We start from the raw sequence: 20,975 nt of genomic DNA, 5'->3' as shown, positions 1-20,975 counted from the left end.
CTGACAGAAAAGTGGGGATCCAGCTGCCTCAATAGTCATTCCACCTTCCTCACCAAAATGCACATTAAAGAAGCCTGTCCACCACTCAACAGCTCCTCTGTGTGGTGAGTAGTAGTAACCCATCATATTTCATATTGTTATTATTCCAGCCCAGATTTTATATGAGTGAGTAGATTAGCAGTACTCATAATTTGTTGTTAGTATACTCTACAGCAGTAGCCAACACTGGCTGCTTTGGCCTGTTAATCCATAACTTAACTCATTTCCACATTTCTGAAGCCCCTTGGTTATGATGGGACTTACAGAACATGATGTATGAATGAATTACTGAATGTTTTTAATTCCTCAACGAGAAGTGAAAAGTTTAATAACTTCATCCGATATTGTCCAGACAAAAAAAGCAATGATTCAGAAAGAGAAAGATTCTTAGATATCAAATGGCACTAAAATCAAACAACAGAAAATCCAGGATAGAATGAAACAATATTAGGAAGGAAAGTTGCTACTCACCATATAGTGGAGATGCTGAGTCATGACAGGCACAGCAAAAAGATTCACACAATTATAGCTTTCAGCCATTAAGGCCTTTGCCAGCAAAACACACACACACACACACACACACACACACACACACACACACACACACACACACACAGACACACACATACAACTTGCATGCACGACTCATTTGAAAAAGACTTTAATGGCTGAAAGCTATGATTGTTTGAATCTTTTTGTTGTGCCTATCGTCACGACTCAGCATCTCCGCTACATGGTGAGTAGCAACTTCCCTTCCTAATAAAGGCCACTAAAACATATTTATTAAAGATGATCAGCAGCTTGTAGTCCAGTGGGTAGCATTGCTGCCTCTTGATCATGGGGCCCCAGATTTGATTCCCAGTTGGGTCAGGGATTTTTCTTTGCTTAGGACTAGGTTTGTGTCTTGTCCTCATAATTCATCTCATCATTCCAAAAGTGGTGTCTAATAGAAAGATTTGCATCTGGTGGCCATACAACCCTGAATGAGATCCCAGCCAATAAAGACATACTATCATTTCATTTCATTACAGACAAGACAGAATTAGCAAAACAATTAGTAGAAACTCTGAAGAATTTAAGTAATACTACAGAAAACATGAATACCTCTATAGCAAGGTAAACAAAGCTGCTAAAAGCAGTTTTGTGATGATTCCTTATTAAAAATTCTTCCAGCAGATACAAGGTGGTCTGTTGGAGCATCATAAATTACCCTACTGGAAGGAAGGTTACCTCACTGGAAGAAATTATATTGAATATAGAATGGGACAAGACAGAAAACATGTAAAAAAAATGTCAATGAATTTAACAACTATTTTTTATGAATCGTAAAAGTCATCGTGCATGTCTGGAGAGGGAAATGTGACTGAAATCTAAAAAATATTGAAGATGAGCTGGAGAAATGTCTGATGAAAGTGTAGAAGACTTCTAGAATGATAACAACATAATATATTGTCTGTCTAAAGAAGTAATACAGTATGTATTATAACCATAGATTTTTAAAATGATAACCATGTAAAATAATAGCTGTCTGAAGCAATAACATACTTTCCGTACTTTTCCATATTTCTTTCCATGTTCTGTGTGTAAATGCACAAGAATATTTTTGCTCTTATTGTTTACCCTATCAAGTTTCATTAGCATCCAAGAAATGAAGGAAGATTATGGTTCAATGTGTCTATGATAGCAAGGTCATTAGAGATGGAGCAATAGCTCAAGTTGAGGAAGGAATCAGCCATCAACCATTCTAGTATTTGCCTTTTTTTTATTTAGTGAAAGCTCAGGAAATCTAATTAATAGAGGGTCAAATGGGGATAACCTCACATACTGTAGCACTGCAACATTCTGTGATGCTAATACCTTAGTGTCCACAGATTACAGTGGCCATGTGTATGTGAGTTGTGTGCGTATGAATGTTTGTGAGCCCTTTTAAGTCCGAAGGAGGATTTTGTCCTGTAGCATAGTCACACCTCCTCTGTGTGAGGAGTAGTAACCAATCCTGTTTCATATTGTTGTTATTCCATCCCAGATTTTACATTGTTTGATTATGTCATAATGGAGTTATGCTTACTTACATACATACCCAATTCTAACAAAAAGTTAATTGGACACACAACCTTGGCATCACATATATAACTATAAATGCTTAAATTCTAGTATATCAACTCACTGTTATTCTGTCAGCATAGATTAATATAACTCAGAAATTCTCTTTAAAAATGTACTTTATGATAGTTAAATTACAGTGTTCAGACATTCTTTCATAAATCACCATCATTACTTCGTTATATTGACATATGCAAACCAACTGAAAAATTCTCCTCTCAGAGCACAAAAAGGCAAATATGCTCCTCTTTAAAACATTCAATCAGAAAAGTGAGGAACCAGCTGCCTCAATCCTCATTCCACCTTCCTCACCAAAACTTTTAGCTTGCAGACATATTCACACTCTTTTAACACAGAATATTCTAAATGCTTTTACTCAGTCTGTCTCTGAAGTGAGATCTTCACACTCAGCATCTTACTCTCACTACTGCTGTCTATATGTGTCTCTCTCCCACTGTCTCCTTTTTGTCAGATTGGCACTTTCTCTTGTTTTTTTCTTCCACTGTCACTGTCTTCATGCCTTTCTCTCACACATTCTTTACCATTGTCTCCTTCTCTGCCACTTTAACTGTTTCTCTGTCCCATTTCCATTGTCTTTGTCACTGTCTTTTTCTTTGCCACTGCCACTGTTACTATCTTCCTCACTTACAGTCTGCAGTCCCTTTCTTCAAGCATCATTATCTCCCCTCCGCACACCTGTGCACATTGCAGATGGGGAAAGAGGGCAATTTCTTTTGTCTTAAATTTTGTAAATCGTGGGGTGTTCAGACACCCCATTCCTATGTATGTGTTACACTCATCTCTCTTTCTCTGCCACTGCTGCTATCTCCACCATCTCTCTTTCTCTTTTTTTTGCCACTGTCTCTCACTGACCATCACTATCTCTTCTCTTGTTGCATCCCACTGCTATTGTCTTCAACAATCTCTCTCTTTCACTGCCGCTTTTCCCACTCCAACAATTAGTGCCTCCTCTCTCTTTCTCTCCAACTGCCACTGTTTCCTTTCTCTTTCACCGTCAATATTCCTCTGCTACTCTCTTTAGGACAAAAAAGTGTGAATATGTTGGGATGCCAAACTTTTTGGTGAGGAAGGCAGAATGAGGATTGAGGCAGCTAGTTCCCCAATTTTTTGTCAGAGTCTTTTAAAGAGGAACATATTCGCCTTTTTGTGATCCAACAGCAGCATTTTTTAGTTGGTTCCCTACTTTTTCCTCTTGCAGCAAGGTGTGCTGCTTATGTAAAATGAATTCTGTGCATCAGTAAAGTTTTAACAGATTATTTTTGTACTTCATCGCATTCACATATTTTGATACATAAAAAAACCTATAAATACCAGTATACATAATATAAGGTTAAAATAAAATCATCTCCAATCCAACACGAGTTCACTTTACACTTTTTGTATGACAAAATAATCCTTTGTAATGTGCTTATGCCACCAGGTGGCACCATCGAATAATTTCCATGTCATAACAGCTTGCATAAGTATGAAATGCCCATTATACAGAGACAAAGCATAATAAAGTTTTGTTGGTCAAACAATGGCAACTAAAAACATGATATGGTGACTTCATAACTCTTGACATGTGTTCACTACATCAGTTAAAACTACATTTATGCCTCTTATGCGAAATTATGTGCATATTTTACATGCACAAGTACAGCAGCTTAAAATCTCTGGAACTTGGTAACAGATAATGATATTGAAAACAGTTTCAAGGTATTTGGAGAACATCATCTTAGGGATATATGGTAAAAATTGTGACTGTTTGTGAAGAACAGAAACTATAGACGTGGCCATCTACACAATTGGTAATTTTGATACCCAAAAATCATGATTTTTGGCTGTATCTTGATAACAGACAAGGATTTTCAAAAATGGGAAAATAGTGTTTCTAGATAAATGTATAAGGAATGTAAAGATTAAATTTGAGTCATTTCCTATGGTTAGTTATTTAGAGAATTGCAGCCTGCAGTGCAAATATGGCTAAAAACAAGTTTTTGCCATTTTCTATATAAGTACAGCAACATCAAATCTCTGGATCTCAGTAACGGATGATGATACCAAATAAAGTTTCAAAGCTTCCTGAGAACATCATATTAAGAATATATGGTGAAAATTTCATCGTTTGCCATGAATAGAAATGATAGAAATGGCAGTCCCCAAAATTGGTACTTTTTGTACGCAAAAGTCATAGTTTTTTGGTGTTTTCTCAGAACTGCACATGAAACAATGATACCTTTATAAGCTGCCTAAGTCCCACCCTAGACCACACCTAATATAAAAGAACCAACCAATTTGTTCAATTTACCTGGACTGGAGGAAGTGTGCAATGTTTAAATTTGGATCCTGATTTGTAGGGTATTCCTGTTTTCCAATAGGTATAGAAATGATCACCAGGCCAAGGGCTATCCAAAAACACTTGACTCCTTATCTCTGGGATCAATAGAACCTGAAATATGATCTTCTGAAAAGTTGCACTTTTGCATGTGGCTCTTTGGATTATGGTGATACTGTGTAGAGTTGTGGAAGGATTGATTCATCGATCTCAATGCCCTTTGTGATGAAATGCATTTTGAAATATCAGGTCTAGTAATTGAGTCTTGAGCTAACGGTAGTAGTAGTGCAGAGGTCACCTAGTGGTGATCCCCATATCTTTCTGGATAAACTTGAGGAACTCTTAATGTACATATGTATACCAAAATGGAAAAAAATACAATTTTGTCATTGGAGGGGGTATCAGTTCAAGTTTTGATGTCCTGCAGGACAGAAAAACTGTGACAGAGCTCAAAAATGTGTTTCAACAATTTAACCTGTACTATGTTAACTGCAAACCTACCAGAGGCTCATCCTGTCTGGACAATATATTTACAAATATCAAGAGAACTTGTATGTCCACTGATGTAATCAGTTTCCCTTACTCAGACCATGATTAGTCTTAATAATGTAACTTCAGACTGCACCAAACCAGAATCTAAAATTGTGATTACTAGACCAGTGAGCAGAGAGAGGATGTACAGGTTTAGACATGCCCTCATCTATTTCAATTGGTACACATGTCTTATTAGGCTTCAAATCTGTTTAGCTGACATTGTTTTCACCAAGTTTTTCTCTGTATTTTTAAATATATTTGAAAATAACATCCCTCTGAAAAATGTACAGTGAATATTAGTAGTAATTACAAGGAAAGGAAAATGAAAGAATGGTGTACTCCACAGTTAGGGCACCTGAAAAATACTGTTATGCTGTATTATAGTCTGTACAAAACCAATAAATCAAAACTGTATAAAGAACTGTATGCTAAATCTGAATACAAGTATAGGAAGGTGATAAACGAAGCAAAGAAACTGCAAAGCATTGAAAACTCTAACAATAAATGCAAAAAGGCCTGGAGTGTAATAAACTCCATTGCACACACTAAAAACAAAGAGGAAATGGCCATTACCCCAGAAGAATTTAATAAATATTGCATTCAGTCCATTGAAGAAATTAGTAGTTCAATAAACAAACCACTTGAAAATGCATTTAGTATTATGTACAGCTGCTTTGAAAATCTTCCCCCAAGCACCTTCACTTTCACAGAAGTGAGCCCATATAATATCCTAAAAATAGTGAGAAATTTCAGACCGTCAGTTAGTGTTGATTACTATGATATGTCATGAAATTTGTTGAAAGATGTTATTGGTTGTGTGATTTATCCTTTAACTTTTTGTGTTAACAAATGTCTTGTTGAAAGTAAGATCCCTGACATACTAAAAATTTCTAGAGTTGTGCCCATATAAAATAAGGGGAAAAGAACTGTCCTGCTAGTTACAGATCTATGTCCATAACCCCAGTTTTTTCAAAAATTTTAGAAACAATTATGTATGAGCAAGTTAGTGTCTACTTGGGTAAACTAAATATAATTAGTGATAAACAGTTTGGATTTAGGAAAGGTAAATCCACAACAGATGCAATGGACTCCCTCGTAAAATTAGTCCTAAATGTGTCTGAGGCTAGGGACTGTGTCCGGGCTACATTTTGTGACCTGAACAGAGCCATGGATTGTGTAGAGCATGACACTGTGCTGAATAAGCTAGTTTACTATGGTTTTGATGACAACAGTATAAATATTTTCAGGTCTTTTCTAGAGAACCGTCAACAAGTTGTGTACATTGGTAGAGAGAAATCAAATTTGGTTAATGTTAGGTATGGAGTGCCTCAAGGGTCAGTGCTTGGATCTTTACTGTTTATACTAACGATTAGTGACCTGCCCTCATTCATAAATTCTCACACAAAATTGTATGCTGATTACACAACTTTTCTACATAAAATCTCTAATCTAGGTACACTGAAAACACTGACTGAAAATACCCTTGCTCAGCCCTCATTATGGTTCAAAGCTAATGGCTTCATACTAAATGAAAACAAAACCCCAGACACTTTATTTTAGCCTCAAAGAGATTCCTAACTACCAAGAATTAAAAACTGTAAAATTTTTAGGTGTTACTATTGACAAAAAATTGACATGGGAACCACACATTAAAATGTATTGGCTAGGCTTTCAAGAGTTATTTATCTAATTAGAAATTTAAAAAGACATGTTCCTAATGACTATGTGAGATCAGCATATTTTGCCTTCTTCTAAAGCATCATCTCTTATGGAATCTTACTGTGGGGTAGTAGCTGTAATGTGAATGACATTTTACTTTTACAGAAGAAAGTAATAAGAATAATAACGGATTATGATAAAACAGAACTTTGTAAACCTCTGTTTATTAAACTGCAGTGTCTTACACTATTAAACGTATTCATCTACAATGTTTTATTGTACATTAGAAAAAATGTCTCTAATTTTGTGTTGAGAAGTGATATTCATAGCCATGATACTAGAAACAGAACATCTGTAGATGTGCCATATCATAGATTATCAAACTTGCAGAACTCCTAGCTAGCTCTTGGACTAAGGATGTTTAATAGACTAAGTTCTGACTTTAAAGAACTGCCTACAAATATTTTAAAAACTAAATTGTACAAGCTACTAGTGAACAATCTTTTTTACACTGACAAATTTTTTGAAGATGAAAATACTGTATTCTAACATGTACCTATTTTATGTAGAAATATATGCTCTTGACTTTGTCTATTGATGTAATCGGCTGAATGACAATAAATTTATTATTATTATCATTATTATTATATTATGTAAACCACTGTGAAGAGCTTATAATAGTTTACTTCCCATTATTCCAGGTATTAGGGTTTCTTCCCATTCCATGTATGTATGGAGCATGGCAGTAATGACTGCTTAAATGCCTCTGAGCCTGCTGCAATTAGTCTAATCTTGTCTTTGCAGCTGTATGGGAGTGAGACGTAGCAGGCCACATTTTTATTCCTAGATCCCTCACTTAACACTGGTTCTAGAAGATTGTTGGCATCTACCTTTAAGTGTCTGCTAATTTAGAATTTCATCAGTTTTGTGACATTCTTTCATGAGTCAAACAAACCTGTGACTCTTTGTTCTGCCCTTTTTTGTATACATTCAGTATCACCTGCTAGTTCTGCTTGGTTCATGTCCCATACATCTGAGTGGTATTTTAGTATGTCACACATATAATCAATCTTGTCTGTAGAGTGACTGCATGTTCCTAGCATTCTACAAATGAATTCAATTCTCCCATCTGCTTTACCTGCAACTAAGTAATCATTTCATTTATTATTGTCATAGTAGAATACCATATTTTTACATTTTGTGAAGTGTAAAATTTTACCTTTCTGAACACTTAAAATACTTTTCCAATCTTTATGCTACTTTGAAATCTTATGAATATCTTATAGAATATGTGCATTTTTTGTGCACTATCTATTTATAGATAACTGTGCCATATGCAAAAAGTCAGACATTACTTTTAATATAGTCTGCCAGGTCCCTAATGTAAAACATGACCATGTCATTTGTGCTCCTGCAATATATGTTCATACTAGCAGGTCAAGGACATTACTATTGCAGAAATACTGCCAATCAGCCAGAAATTCCAGCTGTTCCTCAATGTCTCTGGCACTAATACCTATATCACTCATCTGTACAGTGAGGTGGAGGTTCAACAGGTGCAAAATTCTTGGAATTTCCTTTTCTAAGTAAATGTTTGCTATCCTCAGTTACAGTTCCTGTGTCATGAGTGCCTGAGCAACTACTTTGGTGCCACAAGCACAGATCTTTACATATAACTGTTGTGACTTGTCGATCTCTCAAAGTGCCGCCGCACAGTTACGCGCGTCCTCTACATGCGGTGCTGTCTACTAGCCATGCAGCAGCAGCGCCACCTAGGCAGCCAGCCAGCCAGTGACTGCTAGACTTGGACTCAGTTATAATTTGACTGTTAAAGTCTACACATGTCTTATTCTGTTTACTTGATCTGTGACTTTCATGTATTGCGTCTTTCTTGAAATATATTTGTTCAACTTGAAGTCATAACAATTGGCAATGAGGTAGTGATTTTTCTTTTCCATCATTGACCCACATGTTTCCATGGCTACTTTAGAGCAACTATTGCAAGGTCTCATAGAACAGCAAATGTTTCTCACAAATGCGATTTGTGATTTCATCGTGGCATCAAATGCAGGGCGTCTCTCGTCATTGTCTTACCTACTATTTCTCCTTACGACAAGACAGTGGAAGACTGGTCTGATTACGAAAAATGTCTTCAACAGCACTTCTTGGCATTTCATGTCGCAGACGAACAAACATGTAAGTCTCTGTTCCTTTCATGGATTTCACCTCAAATGTTTCGGTTGTTGTCGCAATTGGCTCCTTTGAAACATTCTGTGTCTTTGCCCTTTGCTGAAATGTGCTCACTTCTGTCCATCTATTTTCAAAAGCAAATGCATGTGGTAGCCTCTCGTGTTGCCTTTTATCATTGTTTATCAATCCTATCGCACTTGGGCTGCTGAACTTCACGGCCTCAGTAGAAAGTGTCAATTTGTTACTGAAGTTCACAAAGAATCCTACACCGACTCCATGGTACGGGATGCTATTATCCGATCGGCACCCGACAAAGAAGTTAGCAACGTGCACTTCAGTTGGAATATCCGACTCTAGATGAAGTCCTATCCATCGCTCAGTCTTTTGAAATTTCTCGCGCTGCCAGAGTGCAAATAGAGGCATGGGGCAATGTTGGGGAAATACAACCTCTGTGCGATGTTGATGAAGCATGTGGTGTGTCCTCGCCGGTCGATGTGGCCATAGTATGCTCCCAAGCACAGCCTTGGCCTAACCGTAAACAAACCTCTAAGAAACTGCAGCAAAACCAATGGCAACTTCCTTCATGTGCGGTGTTTTACGAAACATTAATGAGAAGATTGTCCATAATGTTGGGCCGTGTGTCACAAATGCAAAAAAAAATTTCATGTGTCAACCGTTTGCAAATCCGACTGCATATGTGATGTTCATGAACATGATGCTGATTCTGATTCTGTGTTGTCTGTCAATTGTACTTCTTCCCTTTCAGGGACGTTATTCCTCACTATCCAAATACTTGGTCGAGACGTTCGCATGCAGGTGGATACTGGTTCTGCTGCCACTATCATCAATTCTCAGACGTATCTTCAGTTGGGTTCTCCAATCCTGGCACCTGTCACTAGGCAACTATGGACTTACAATAAACAGAAGATTTCTCTCTTGGGACAATTTGATGCTGAGGTACCTTACAAATCTGTCATTCGCACTGTTCCCATATTTGTGTTCGACCACAGTAATGTGGAGAATCTTTTTGGTTTCGATGCCTTTCACGTTTTTGGGTTCTCCATAGATGACTCTGTCAATATCGTCTCTGATGCTATTCCTTATGCTCAATTGGATTCCTTGTCAATGACATTTTCGTTCCTTTTTTCTCCTAGGTTAAGCCATGCAAACTACTTTGAAGCTCATATCACGCTCAAACCCACTGTTCGGCCTAAGTTTTTTCGGGCTTGGCCCATACCTGTGGCCCTTCGTAATCAGATCAAATGGGAGCTGGATTGTCTCAGTGCTTCAGGGGTCTTGCTTCCTGTCACTTCCAGTGAGTGGTCCTCTCCTGTCATTGTCGTTGCTAAGCCAAATGGTGATATTCGTCTCTGTGGTGATTTCAAAGCCACTGTAAATGCTCAATGCCTTATTGACATTTACCATATGCCTCGACCTGAAGAATTGTTCACTAAACTTGCTGGAGGCCAGTATTTTTCTAAACTTGACCTGTCAGAAGCTTATCATCAACTTCCTCTGCTTCCCGGCAGTTTCTGGTCCTTAACACGCCTTTCAGCCTGCCTCTATCAATACCATTGATTGCCATTCGGGGTTGCCAGTGCCCCTGCTATCTTTTGGGTGATTCTTGGAACAATTATTGCTTACTGTCCCTGGGTGTGTAAATTACCAGGACAACATTGTTGTCACTGGCTCCACCACTGACGAACATCTTCAAAATCTCCACTCACTCTTTCATGTCTTACAGACTGCCGGTCTTAAGTGTAATCTTCAGAAATCAAAATTTTTTTAGGCATCTATCACGTACTTCGGGTTTCAACTCTCTCGGGATGGTATTTGTCCGCTTCAGCAAACTGTCGCTGTGATCGATGCCCTTCCTTGACCTACATCTGTTAAGGAACTGCAGGCCTTCTTGGGGAAAATAGCATACTATCACAAGTTTTTACCGTCTGCTGCTTTGGTGGCTCAGCCGTTGCATCGCCTGTTGCATAATAATGTGCCTTTTCACTGGTCCGCATCATGCGATGCGGCTTTCCAGAAATTGAAGACTATGCTGAAACAGGCCCCGTGCCTGGCTACTTATCGACCTGGCCAACATCTTGTTCTTGCCATGGACGCCTCTCAATATGTGGTCGGTGCAGTCCTTGAACACCATTTTTCTGACAGTTCTGAACAACCCATTGCTTATGCCTCCAAAATGCTCACGGATGCCCAACAAAAGTATTCTCAACTTGAAAAAGAAGCTTTGGCCATTATTTATGCTCTTCATACGTTTGGTGTTTTTCTCTATGGATCCAAATTTCATCTTGTTATGGATCACAAACCACTTGTTTTCTTGTTTCATCCGTCAACATCACTTCCCAACAAGGCTGCACACCACCTCCAGCGTTGGGCTCTTTACTTGTCTCGTTCAATTATGAGATTCATTTCCGGCTGACAGATCCACATGCGAATGCTGATGCACTGACTCGCCTTCCTGATCTGGCATTCGAAAGGGACGAACTTTTGTGCTTCCACCTGGATGTTGCCGAGACGCGGGTTGTGGACGGGTTCCCCATCACTGGGGACCAGCTGGCGGCTGCTATGGGTTCTGACACTACCCTCTCCCGGGTTTTACGCTGTATTCAGAAGGGTTGGCCAGATCGTCCATCCACTAAGACTTCTGATCTGTTGCGGAACTTCTACACTTTGCATTATCGCCACACGGCTAGGGATGATGTTATCTTCCTTTCCACCGAAAATGCTTTGCCGCGTGTTATGGTACCTGTGTCTTTGCGTGCTTTGGTCTTGTGCCTCCTTCAACAAGGGCACTGGGGTGTCTCTCGGACAAAATCTCTGGTGTGCTGTCATGTGTACTGGTCCAGCATCAACTCTGAAATCGCACAGATGGTCGCTACCTGCGGCCCTTGTGCGTCACAGGCCGCCGCCCCAAAGTCATCTTTGTCACCGTGGCCTTCACCTGAGAAGCCCTGGGAGCGTATTCATGCTGACTTCATGGGACCTTTTTTAGGTACTTATTGGCTTCTCGTTATTGACAGCTACTCTAACTTTCCTTTCATTGTCCGTTACACGTCGCCTACCACCGCGGCAACCACCAATGCTCTAGCCCGCATTTTCTCTTTAGAAGGCCTTCCCTCAACTCTTGTTGCTGGTTATGGTCCGCAATTTGCCTCTTCCGATTTTTCAGATTTTTGTGCCTGTCACGGCGTCATGCATGTCATGACCCCTCCGTTCCATCCACAGTCAAACGGTGAGGCTGAATGACTGGTCTGCACATTTAAGGCTCAGATGAGGAAATTCCTGACTCCTGCTGCTGATGATGCACTTCTCCAATTTCTGGCTTCTTACCATTTCACCCCCATGGGCAACCACAGCCAGGCTGAGCCAACAGCCCCGCGTGCTACTTCATCTTCTGTGGCCTTCCACGTCAGGACTGCGGGTGCCTTCGCTTGGCCGGTTCACCGCCAACGACCTTGTATGGGTACGGGGATATGGCAGGCAGCCAAAAGGAGTCCTGGCCGCATCTTACGACACCGTGGCCAACGCCTGTAGGAAATCCAGATGGATACGGGTGTTGCAGTGCGTCATTCGGACCATCTTTGGCCTCGTGTGCCGGCAACGCCTGTTCCGGATGCCACTACACCACCTTCGGCTCTACCTGACGCTCGGAATACTGGAATCTCTGATTACTCAGAACGCAGTCCTCTCACCAGCACAAGAGCTGACGCCACCAGGAGACGTGCCCATGCAAGAACCAGATGGCCATCATCTGTCGGAGCAACTCTACTCGCCTCCTCCTACGGACGTGGAAACATCACCCATGTCTCCTGTTATAACAACCAGACTTGCCACAATGTTCTGACTGGTGCACGGGGTCCCAGCAGATTCAACCCCCACATCTCCTGTCATCTCGACCCATTATCATCGGGGACATTTCCATCTATACGGGAAGCCTCCTCCTCGAGACTTTACGGCCAGTCAAACAACATCTATGGATGTTAGCAATCTACAGGCCACCTCCATCAAGACCTGTGCAAAAACTTCAAAGGGGGAAAAGTGTTATGACTCGCCGATCTTTCAAAGTGCCGCCGCACAGTTACACGCGTCCTCTACATGTGGCGCTATCTACCAGCCATGCAGCAACTGGACCACCTAAGCGGCCAGCCAGCCAGCGGCCGCTAGACTTGGACTCAGTTATGATTTGACTGTTAAAATGTACACACGTCTTACTCTGTTTACTTGATCTGTGACTTTCATGTATTGCGTCTTCCTTGAAATATATTTGTTCAACTTGAAGTCATAACAATAACCAGAAATTCTTTGGACATTGTGAGAGTTCTTTCAATAAGATTTTGCTAAAACTGTCATTAAGATTTCATGCACTTTCCTTTTGACAGCCCAACACATTTCATTTAGTAACTCTCTCTTCTTTACCCATAACCCCATGCACTTTTCTTACATTTATTGTGTAATACTACTACTACTACTACTACTACTACTACAACTAATAGTCACTGTTTCCATAGAATCATCATATTGCCCAGTGCTTAGTCAAGTACTTCTTAAAAATTTAGGTACAGTTCCTCTAAATGCTGTAGCACAGAGGTAAATATTTGACTGCCTCATTAAGACATGACATGACTGCCTCTTTATCTTCCTTTATGAACATGGTATCTGAAATCAGTAAATACATAAATATGTAATATGAGGCAGTAGAAAAAATCAGCTAAGTAGTTTAGGATGAAGAGCAGTGGTCTTACTTTCAAAAACAGCTTAATTTTTACTGATGTCAGAAAAATAAAACAATTAACCTGGAATTAATTCCTGAGTTAAAAGGTATGTAGATTAACACCCATTGTAAATATTTGTTACAATGCTTTACAGGTGTAGCTTGCATTGACTGCTTCTGCTTATTAAAGTATATTGTGACAAATTCCCCATCATGAAGGCTGTTCTTCATTATGGGATTTACACAACATGAAAAGTGAATGAATAAATAAATGAAAGAACGTTCATCTCAATGTGCAGTTTTATACAGTCTTTGTAACTATTTATCACTGTTGCTCTAGGTATTGCTACAGGTACCTTACATTGTAAAGTGTTTCACTAATATTATGAATGTTTGTACCTTCCATTTAGTCCATAGACTTTCTTCTCATTTGCATTGTAATAGAGACAGAAAGCATCTCCACCCAGGCCTGTACTACTTGGTTCCACAACAGCCATTGCTGCAGCCACAGCAACTGCAGCATCCACAGCATTACCACCACGCTGAAGAATATCTGCAGATAATTTACATTATGTTACAAAAGAAGCACAGCCCCCAGCAAAAATTGTTACCTTTCTAGTAATTTTGAAATTATTATGCAATATTTAATATTGACATAAATTTCACAAAATAAAGTCAAAATTATTTTATTAAACATATATATTGTTATAGAAACAAAACAGTGAGGTAACAGAACAAGAAAATGTGATGAAAAGTATTGTAAAAGTAGAATGAAAGGTTTATGGTTCTGAATACTTCACATTTGTGATGTGTGAATGTGCAGACCTACACACCCTCTTATCAGGTTTGTGGAAAGCACAGTGATTTCAAGCTCAGTCTCAATAATGTAGATGAAATTAAATAGTTATTCTACCTATTTAGAGCATCTGTTCCTGAATTACATTAATAATTTTGTGTTAAGGCACCAGCAATCAATTAAAAGATTGATTTGTGTTTAATTATGTAGCATGGAAATTAGTGTTGTGTTTTATTTAGCTAGCAGTAAAAGCTCTGTTGTACACAAAGAGTTGCATTTTAATTTGAGTTTTTCACTTCCAATGCTATGTAACGTAAGGTAAATATATTCTCATAATTCACCAAAATATTTCTCTTCTGATAGGACACAAAATATCATGTTTTACACTATGTCATTTTATTGTTTAGAAATTGTAGGCCTTGTGGTTCATGATTGGGGTGGTTTCTTTAAATACAAAAAGATTATTTCTCTTAAAAAATTTTATAATTTTAAAACTTTTGACATCAAGTTCATAAAAGATGTAATACTGTGCCCTTAACAAAGCTAGTGACTGTAAATAGTCGTATTACCTACAAATTCACTTGAAGTGATGTAGGGAACTGTCGGCAATCTAAATAATAAAAACCAGATGAAGACGTAGACATCGGTCATTCAAGAAGCAAATCCAGTGTATTAAAACTATGTCATCTCATACAGTGTATAATGTGTTCTTACAGATTGTTGATTGGCACTAAGTAAATTGTACTGCTGTTTCTAAACCATTAATATAAAGCAGATTATCTCATTTCCAAGGTCTTTTACTGAAGGAAGAAATGCTTACCATATCTAAATAAAACCAACTGCGTGTATTATGACTTAAGTAGGTATCAAGCAACTAATACTGAAGATGTGCTACATAACTCTGTTTACATAGTTACATTGTAATTTGTGTTCTAGGTTTATCCAGGAACATATTTTCCATATTGGAAGCAAGAGAACAGACATACTACAATAATGACAAAATCTCATAACCAAACTGCTGACATCATAATTTTCTGATACCATACAAGTAAAAGGTCAAAGTAATAGAAATGTGCTGACTGCTCTGTCTAATCTTATATTACATTACATACTATACTGTTATAAAATTTTAATTTTTATAGATAAGAATGGATTTGGTTTATCAGTTGCTTAATTTCCTATGCCTAAGCATTTGAGGGTACACATCATTGCACCATATTTATAAATGATTAGAGTGGCTGCTAAATAAAAATAGGAAAATTATTAGATTGACTGCTAAATAAAAAAAGGAAAACAGATCACTTTTTTCTTTCCTTGTTTTTAGTACACTGCTTTTGATGAGTTTCAGTGTTTGTTTAAGATGGCTTCTATAATTCAGTGTGATGTTGGTAGCTGCAGCACCTTTTGATAGGCGCACAGCAGATGTTTAACATCATTGCACAATTACTGCCCTCTGCTCAAGAGATAACAGTAATTGACCACAGAGGATAAAGTATGTGCAAATAACTTCCAGTATTATGAAAAGGATAGATTGCTACACAATATAGAGGAGATGTTGAGTTTCAGACAGGCAAAACAAAAAGACTGTTATACATTTAAGCTTTCAGCCAAAAGGCCTTCTTCTAAAGTAGAAAACACACACACATTCACACAAGCACAACTCACATGCACATGACCATGTTCTCTGGCCACTGAGGCAGGACAGCCTCTATATGGTGAGTAGCAATCTATCCTTTCCTTAATATTCTCATTCTTTTATCATAGGTTTTGCATTGTTTGATTTTACCAATAGCTTCCGTTAGTTAAACTAAATATCTGATGGGGATGTATTGGTTATAGATTGTTATGTAGAGCTCACATATATTGCTGCTATGTCCCATTTATTTCAGGATGACTAGAATAAATACATGGTCACACAACTTGAATGATTATTTTAATCATGGTGGAAGTTAAATGACCAAATGTGTATTTAAAATTTTTCTTGAAAAGTGAAAGACGACACATTTGGACACTTAGCACATATGATGCTGGTTTTGGCCATGACAGAAATAGTCATTTGTGAGAATAAAGTTGATACAGGCAAGTGCTCCATTCCAGTTGTCTTTTGAGAAAGAACACATCTGATATAAATATTTTTTCCCAAGTGCTGTGAGATTTCTATCTTGCCTACCTATCCTCTTTGTTCTCTGTCCTAAATATGTATGCAACCATAACATTTTACTCTTTATATCACATTCGACCGTTGCTTTTTATGACTGTACAAATGAAATCATGGTAATAGTGGTTGTATCAGAGTGAAGAATCATATAGCTGTCTCATTCTAAAGTGGTTACTACAAATTTTTACTAATGCAATTTGTATAGATATGTTTGTGGCTTCTACAAGAGCTGTGATATCACCATTGTAGAAATTATTTATTATTGTTATTTACTGACCCCAAATTATGAAACGTCATATGTTTTCAAGAGTTTTCAACATATTGTGTGAAATTGGTGTTCATTTCATTTGAACGAGGAGTTCAACAAAGTATGCAGTAATATCAAAATTTATTAACACTTTTCACTGTAGTCCTACAGCTAGAATGTCATAATATTCTCAACAGCACATGAAAATATGTATTGTGAACAATAAGTGCAGAAAGCATGTAGTCATTTGATCTCAAGTATGTAGCACTTCTTCATACTGAAGACAACACTATGTCGGTTTAATTTTATCATTGATCGAATAGCAATTATCATTTGCTTGTATTAATATTATTTGCTGACGAAGCAACATTTACACAAGAAAGAATCAACAATTGATGAACAATCCACGCAGAATAATTGAAACAAATTTGAAGTTTATCTGTTAATGTAAGGCATAGTAAGAACAGTATTATTTTCAAACACTATGTTAGCCTAGAGCAACAAATGTAAGGAAACAGTTACATGCATTACTGAAAAAAATAAGTTATACAATCTGAGGGCACTGTGTAGGCAACTGTAAAATCCATTGTATTTCCAAACTGATGGTACCTCTCATATTCCACCATATGTATGAGACAATACTTTAACTGCACCACCCTGTCTGTAATCAGTGAATTAATCATTGCTCGCCACCAAGATCTTCAGATCTAATAATGTTCAATTTTTGCTTCAGATTAAATGAAGTGGATGTAAAAAGGAATGGTGGTTATGCAAGATGAAATGTTAGGCTGTATTATGGACAATGCTAGTGTCATAAAATAATGTAGAGATGCATTAAAGAAGCAATACAAATTTATGTGTTGGAATGGAGATGACATTATTGCTATTTGCCGATGATATTGTGATATGGGGAACCAACAGTAAGGTTGTAAAAGTATAAAAAGATACCTTACATGTTACAAATGCAGTGTTGAGTAATGCAAAACTATTGTGATAACCAGAGGAAACAGGGAAAACAAGGGACAAATTAATTTTAAAGGACAAGATGTTGAAATTGTTGACAACTTTAAGTATCTGGGAATGGAGAATGCAAGTATGGAGGCAGAATTTAGCAAAAGGATACAACAGGGCAATGCATTTTACCAGTGTGTGAGGGGATTTGGTCTGGAGTAGGATTGTGTCAATGAAGTGCACTGACATATGCACTGGTGACCTGGAAAATTACAAAAAGAGAGGGGTGTAGAATGAAAACCAGTGAAATAAAATTACTATGTTACTGAAAATGAGGAGAGAGAGAATGGGAATGAAGATGTTATGAACAAAGTTGGAGCAGGAAAGCTGAATTGGAGAATTGAGAAGAACGGTTTAAAATGGTTTGGATATGTAAACAGAACAGAAGATGGAAAAATACCAAAACAAATGATGAAGGCCAAGTTTGAGGGCAAGAGGGAGACCTAGAACGAGATAGACTGACTCAGTAAATACCAGTTGAAGAAGAAGGAATCTGGACTAGGACAAAATAGTTATAGAAGAAGAATAGTGGAAAGACAGGGAAAGTGGAGAGGAACCATAAATATCCAAACTCAGCCTGATGGTGGATAAAGAGAAAATGAAGATGAAAACAACTTCACAAGGACAGATGTTATAGACTGAAAACTGAGCAACTTACTGTTTAATTGCTATGTTAAGACCATAAATTATTGCAGATATTATTTACCAGATGTTCATTTCAGTGTCATTTCTTTGCAGTTTATGAACTCAAACATATTGATGTAAAATACATCATACCATACCTATGCCAGCCTTAGTAGCAAGTGGATTGTTTGATGACACACATCCTGTTCTTGAAAAAACTGGAGATCTATGAGAAGAGAAATTCTGCATCTGATCCATCCTGCAAAGTACCGAAGTCAGAATTATCTTTAACCTGGACAACATACTCAGAAATGAGTTTGAGCTCCTAAATAGAGACAATTCATAATAGTGAATAGTGTTTTATTTGTCTCATAACATACAATTTCTAATGATATGATTAGTGTACAGGAGACAAATCAAGAAGTGGTTAACACAACTTAGGTCTAATTGGTACAAAGAATTTTAACATTAATATAAGCTTTTATTTTTCTTTCCTCCCTTTTGTGAAGGACTGCTACACTTAAACACAAGACTATATGTAAATTTATCCTGCTCAAATGTTCAGTTCATCCTTCATGAACTCCTCAACAGTGTAGTAGCAGCATTTGACAAGTATATCATATAGCTTTGTTTTCACTGTCTCTAGGTTCATACTCAGAACATTCTTTCCTTTTAGCTTGTTATGAATTTTAATTGCCATATACTGAGGAGACTGTGCATATAGGTTTAAGCGATGAGTGGGAAGCATAAAATTGTCTTTGTTTCTCATGTTATACGTGTGTTTGAAACAGTTTTTCTCGATTAACTCTAAATTGCTGATTCTCTTCATAAGTTTATATATTTTGTGAATCAAGGAACCAATCGGCTGTGTTCTGAGCACTGTCTAAAACTGAAATCCGCACTCTACAGCAGATAAATTAGTAATACCTTGCCATCAGAGCACTACGAATTTAGTAGAAGTTTACGAGAAAACCACACCTTTGTATCATATTTGGAAGTGTCAGAAACATATCTTTTAAATGCCAAAGGATGTGTTCAGTTAAGCACTATCTTATTCATTTATTTCCTCAGTTGCTCCAGGGAACATTCGAGTGTGAAACGTTTGGTCAGGGAAAAAGTCATCAAACCTAGTATGTAGGTCACAGAATTATGGGATAAAATAATAATAATAAAAATCAACAACTCTGTCACAGTTTCCTCTAGTGCACAAAATGTAGAGGCCCTATGCCTCAACGGGCTTTTTATCTTTAATATGAAGTTCTGGTTGTTCCATATGTTTTTCATTTGCGTTGGAAACCTTCTGAAAACGGAACAAAAATGCAGCTTTTCGCTCTAAAATTAAACAGGAACATCAATACTGAAATTACGTACAACACTGCCGCCTTGTTAAGGGATGCGTAATTCCCAAGTCTCATATGAAACCGGTCTTCCAAGTAAAAATCTTACGGAATGTCATATTTCGCAGTCAAGATTCTGTAATTCTTAGGAAACACTGTCTTGCCATAGAACAAAGTAGATTGACTTCCTAATAAACCATCTCCGTCATTCAACTGCTTACTTTGAATGCTGTAACTATTTACAGAAGCAGCACTGTCAGCTATATTTAACGACAAATGATCCACGAGCCATGCCGTTCCGCTTTACTCCGGTGTTTAATAATGTTTTCGGTATGAAAGAAACAATTCTGGAAATAGGAGGGAAAGTTAGATGAAGTTGCAAGAGGAATTTCAGTTGAAAATTTAAAGAATCCGTTTGTTTCCGAAACGCCGGCACTTTTGCCGCCGCACCATTCTTGCTGCTCATGTTATATCTTTTGCGGCAATGTCCTTGGTCTGATACCGTAGACAAAGTCGCGGCCGAAGCCGCGAATCACTCAGTGGCAAGGACATCTTAATCTACACCCGATGCGTGAATTTTTTTGCTCATCTACACATTTGAACAGCGCAATAAAAGTTTTATTCCTACGTAACGTCACACTAGAAAGCAGGCTGAGAATGTGAGTAGGCGTACTAGTACCTCTACAATATTTCCGGAACGAACGCACTACTCTGACAGAGTTTCGAGAGCAAGCGTCCACTGGCCAGCTTTTGGTTTTCTTTCTCTTTTTTCCTTTCATTTTGAAAGTACGCCAAGCCACGGTAAAACCGGTTTTTCGGTTTGAATCTGTTGCCAGTTTTGATCGTTCTTACCTGATACGTAAGGCGCAGGCTGCAACAGGTCCACTGCACGGCACCAGAAGTCGTTTTCGAAATGTGTTTCTAGACCCGTAACTTAGCTGGCGCGCAACCCAAACATCAGTTCTCTTTAAGCATTTGTCTTATCGCCGCTTATCGACGCGCGAAGCAACAGACAGGACGACACTGGACATTGGAATAGCCATCGCGCGCCCACACACATAACCGCGTGCGTACACTTGTTTGCTCTTGAAAAGACTCAAGATGATAATATCAACGTTACAACTTCGCTCTTGAAATTTCACTTTATCGTACACAATTTCCTTTGTCCCGGTTCAGAGCTTTCTATTCTTCTCCTAGCAGCAGTCCTTTGTTT

General features: G+C 38.1%; 1 protein-coding gene across 1 annotated transcript in view; it reads right to left on the bottom strand.

Moving 5' to 3' along the window:
• Positions 1-20,728, bottom strand: part of LOC124788079 (glutathione hydrolase-like YwrD proenzyme) — a 152,321-nt gene extending 131,593 nt beyond the window's left edge. The window contains exons 1-3 of the mRNA XM_047255175.1: positions 20,615-20,728; positions 18,584-18,684; positions 13,989-14,142 (exon numbers count right to left, since the gene is read on the bottom strand). Coding sequence (XP_047111131.1) covers positions 13,989-14,142; positions 18,584-18,683 — 254 coding nt within the window. The 5' untranslated portion in view covers position 18,684; positions 20,615-20,728. The remainder of the gene's footprint in view (positions 1-13,988; positions 14,143-18,583; positions 18,685-20,614) is intronic.
• Between the last annotated feature and the right edge of the window lie 247 nt (positions 20,729-20,975).

Source organism: Schistocerca piceifrons, chromosome 3, assembly GCF_021461385.2.
Source record: "Schistocerca piceifrons isolate TAMUIC-IGC-003096 chromosome 3, iqSchPice1.1, whole genome shotgun sequence".
Taxonomy (NCBI): Eukaryota; Metazoa; Arthropoda; class Insecta; order Orthoptera; family Acrididae; genus Schistocerca; species Schistocerca piceifrons.
The sequence above is the reverse complement of the archived record's forward strand: the minus strand, read 5'-3'. Positions and strand labels throughout refer to the sequence as shown.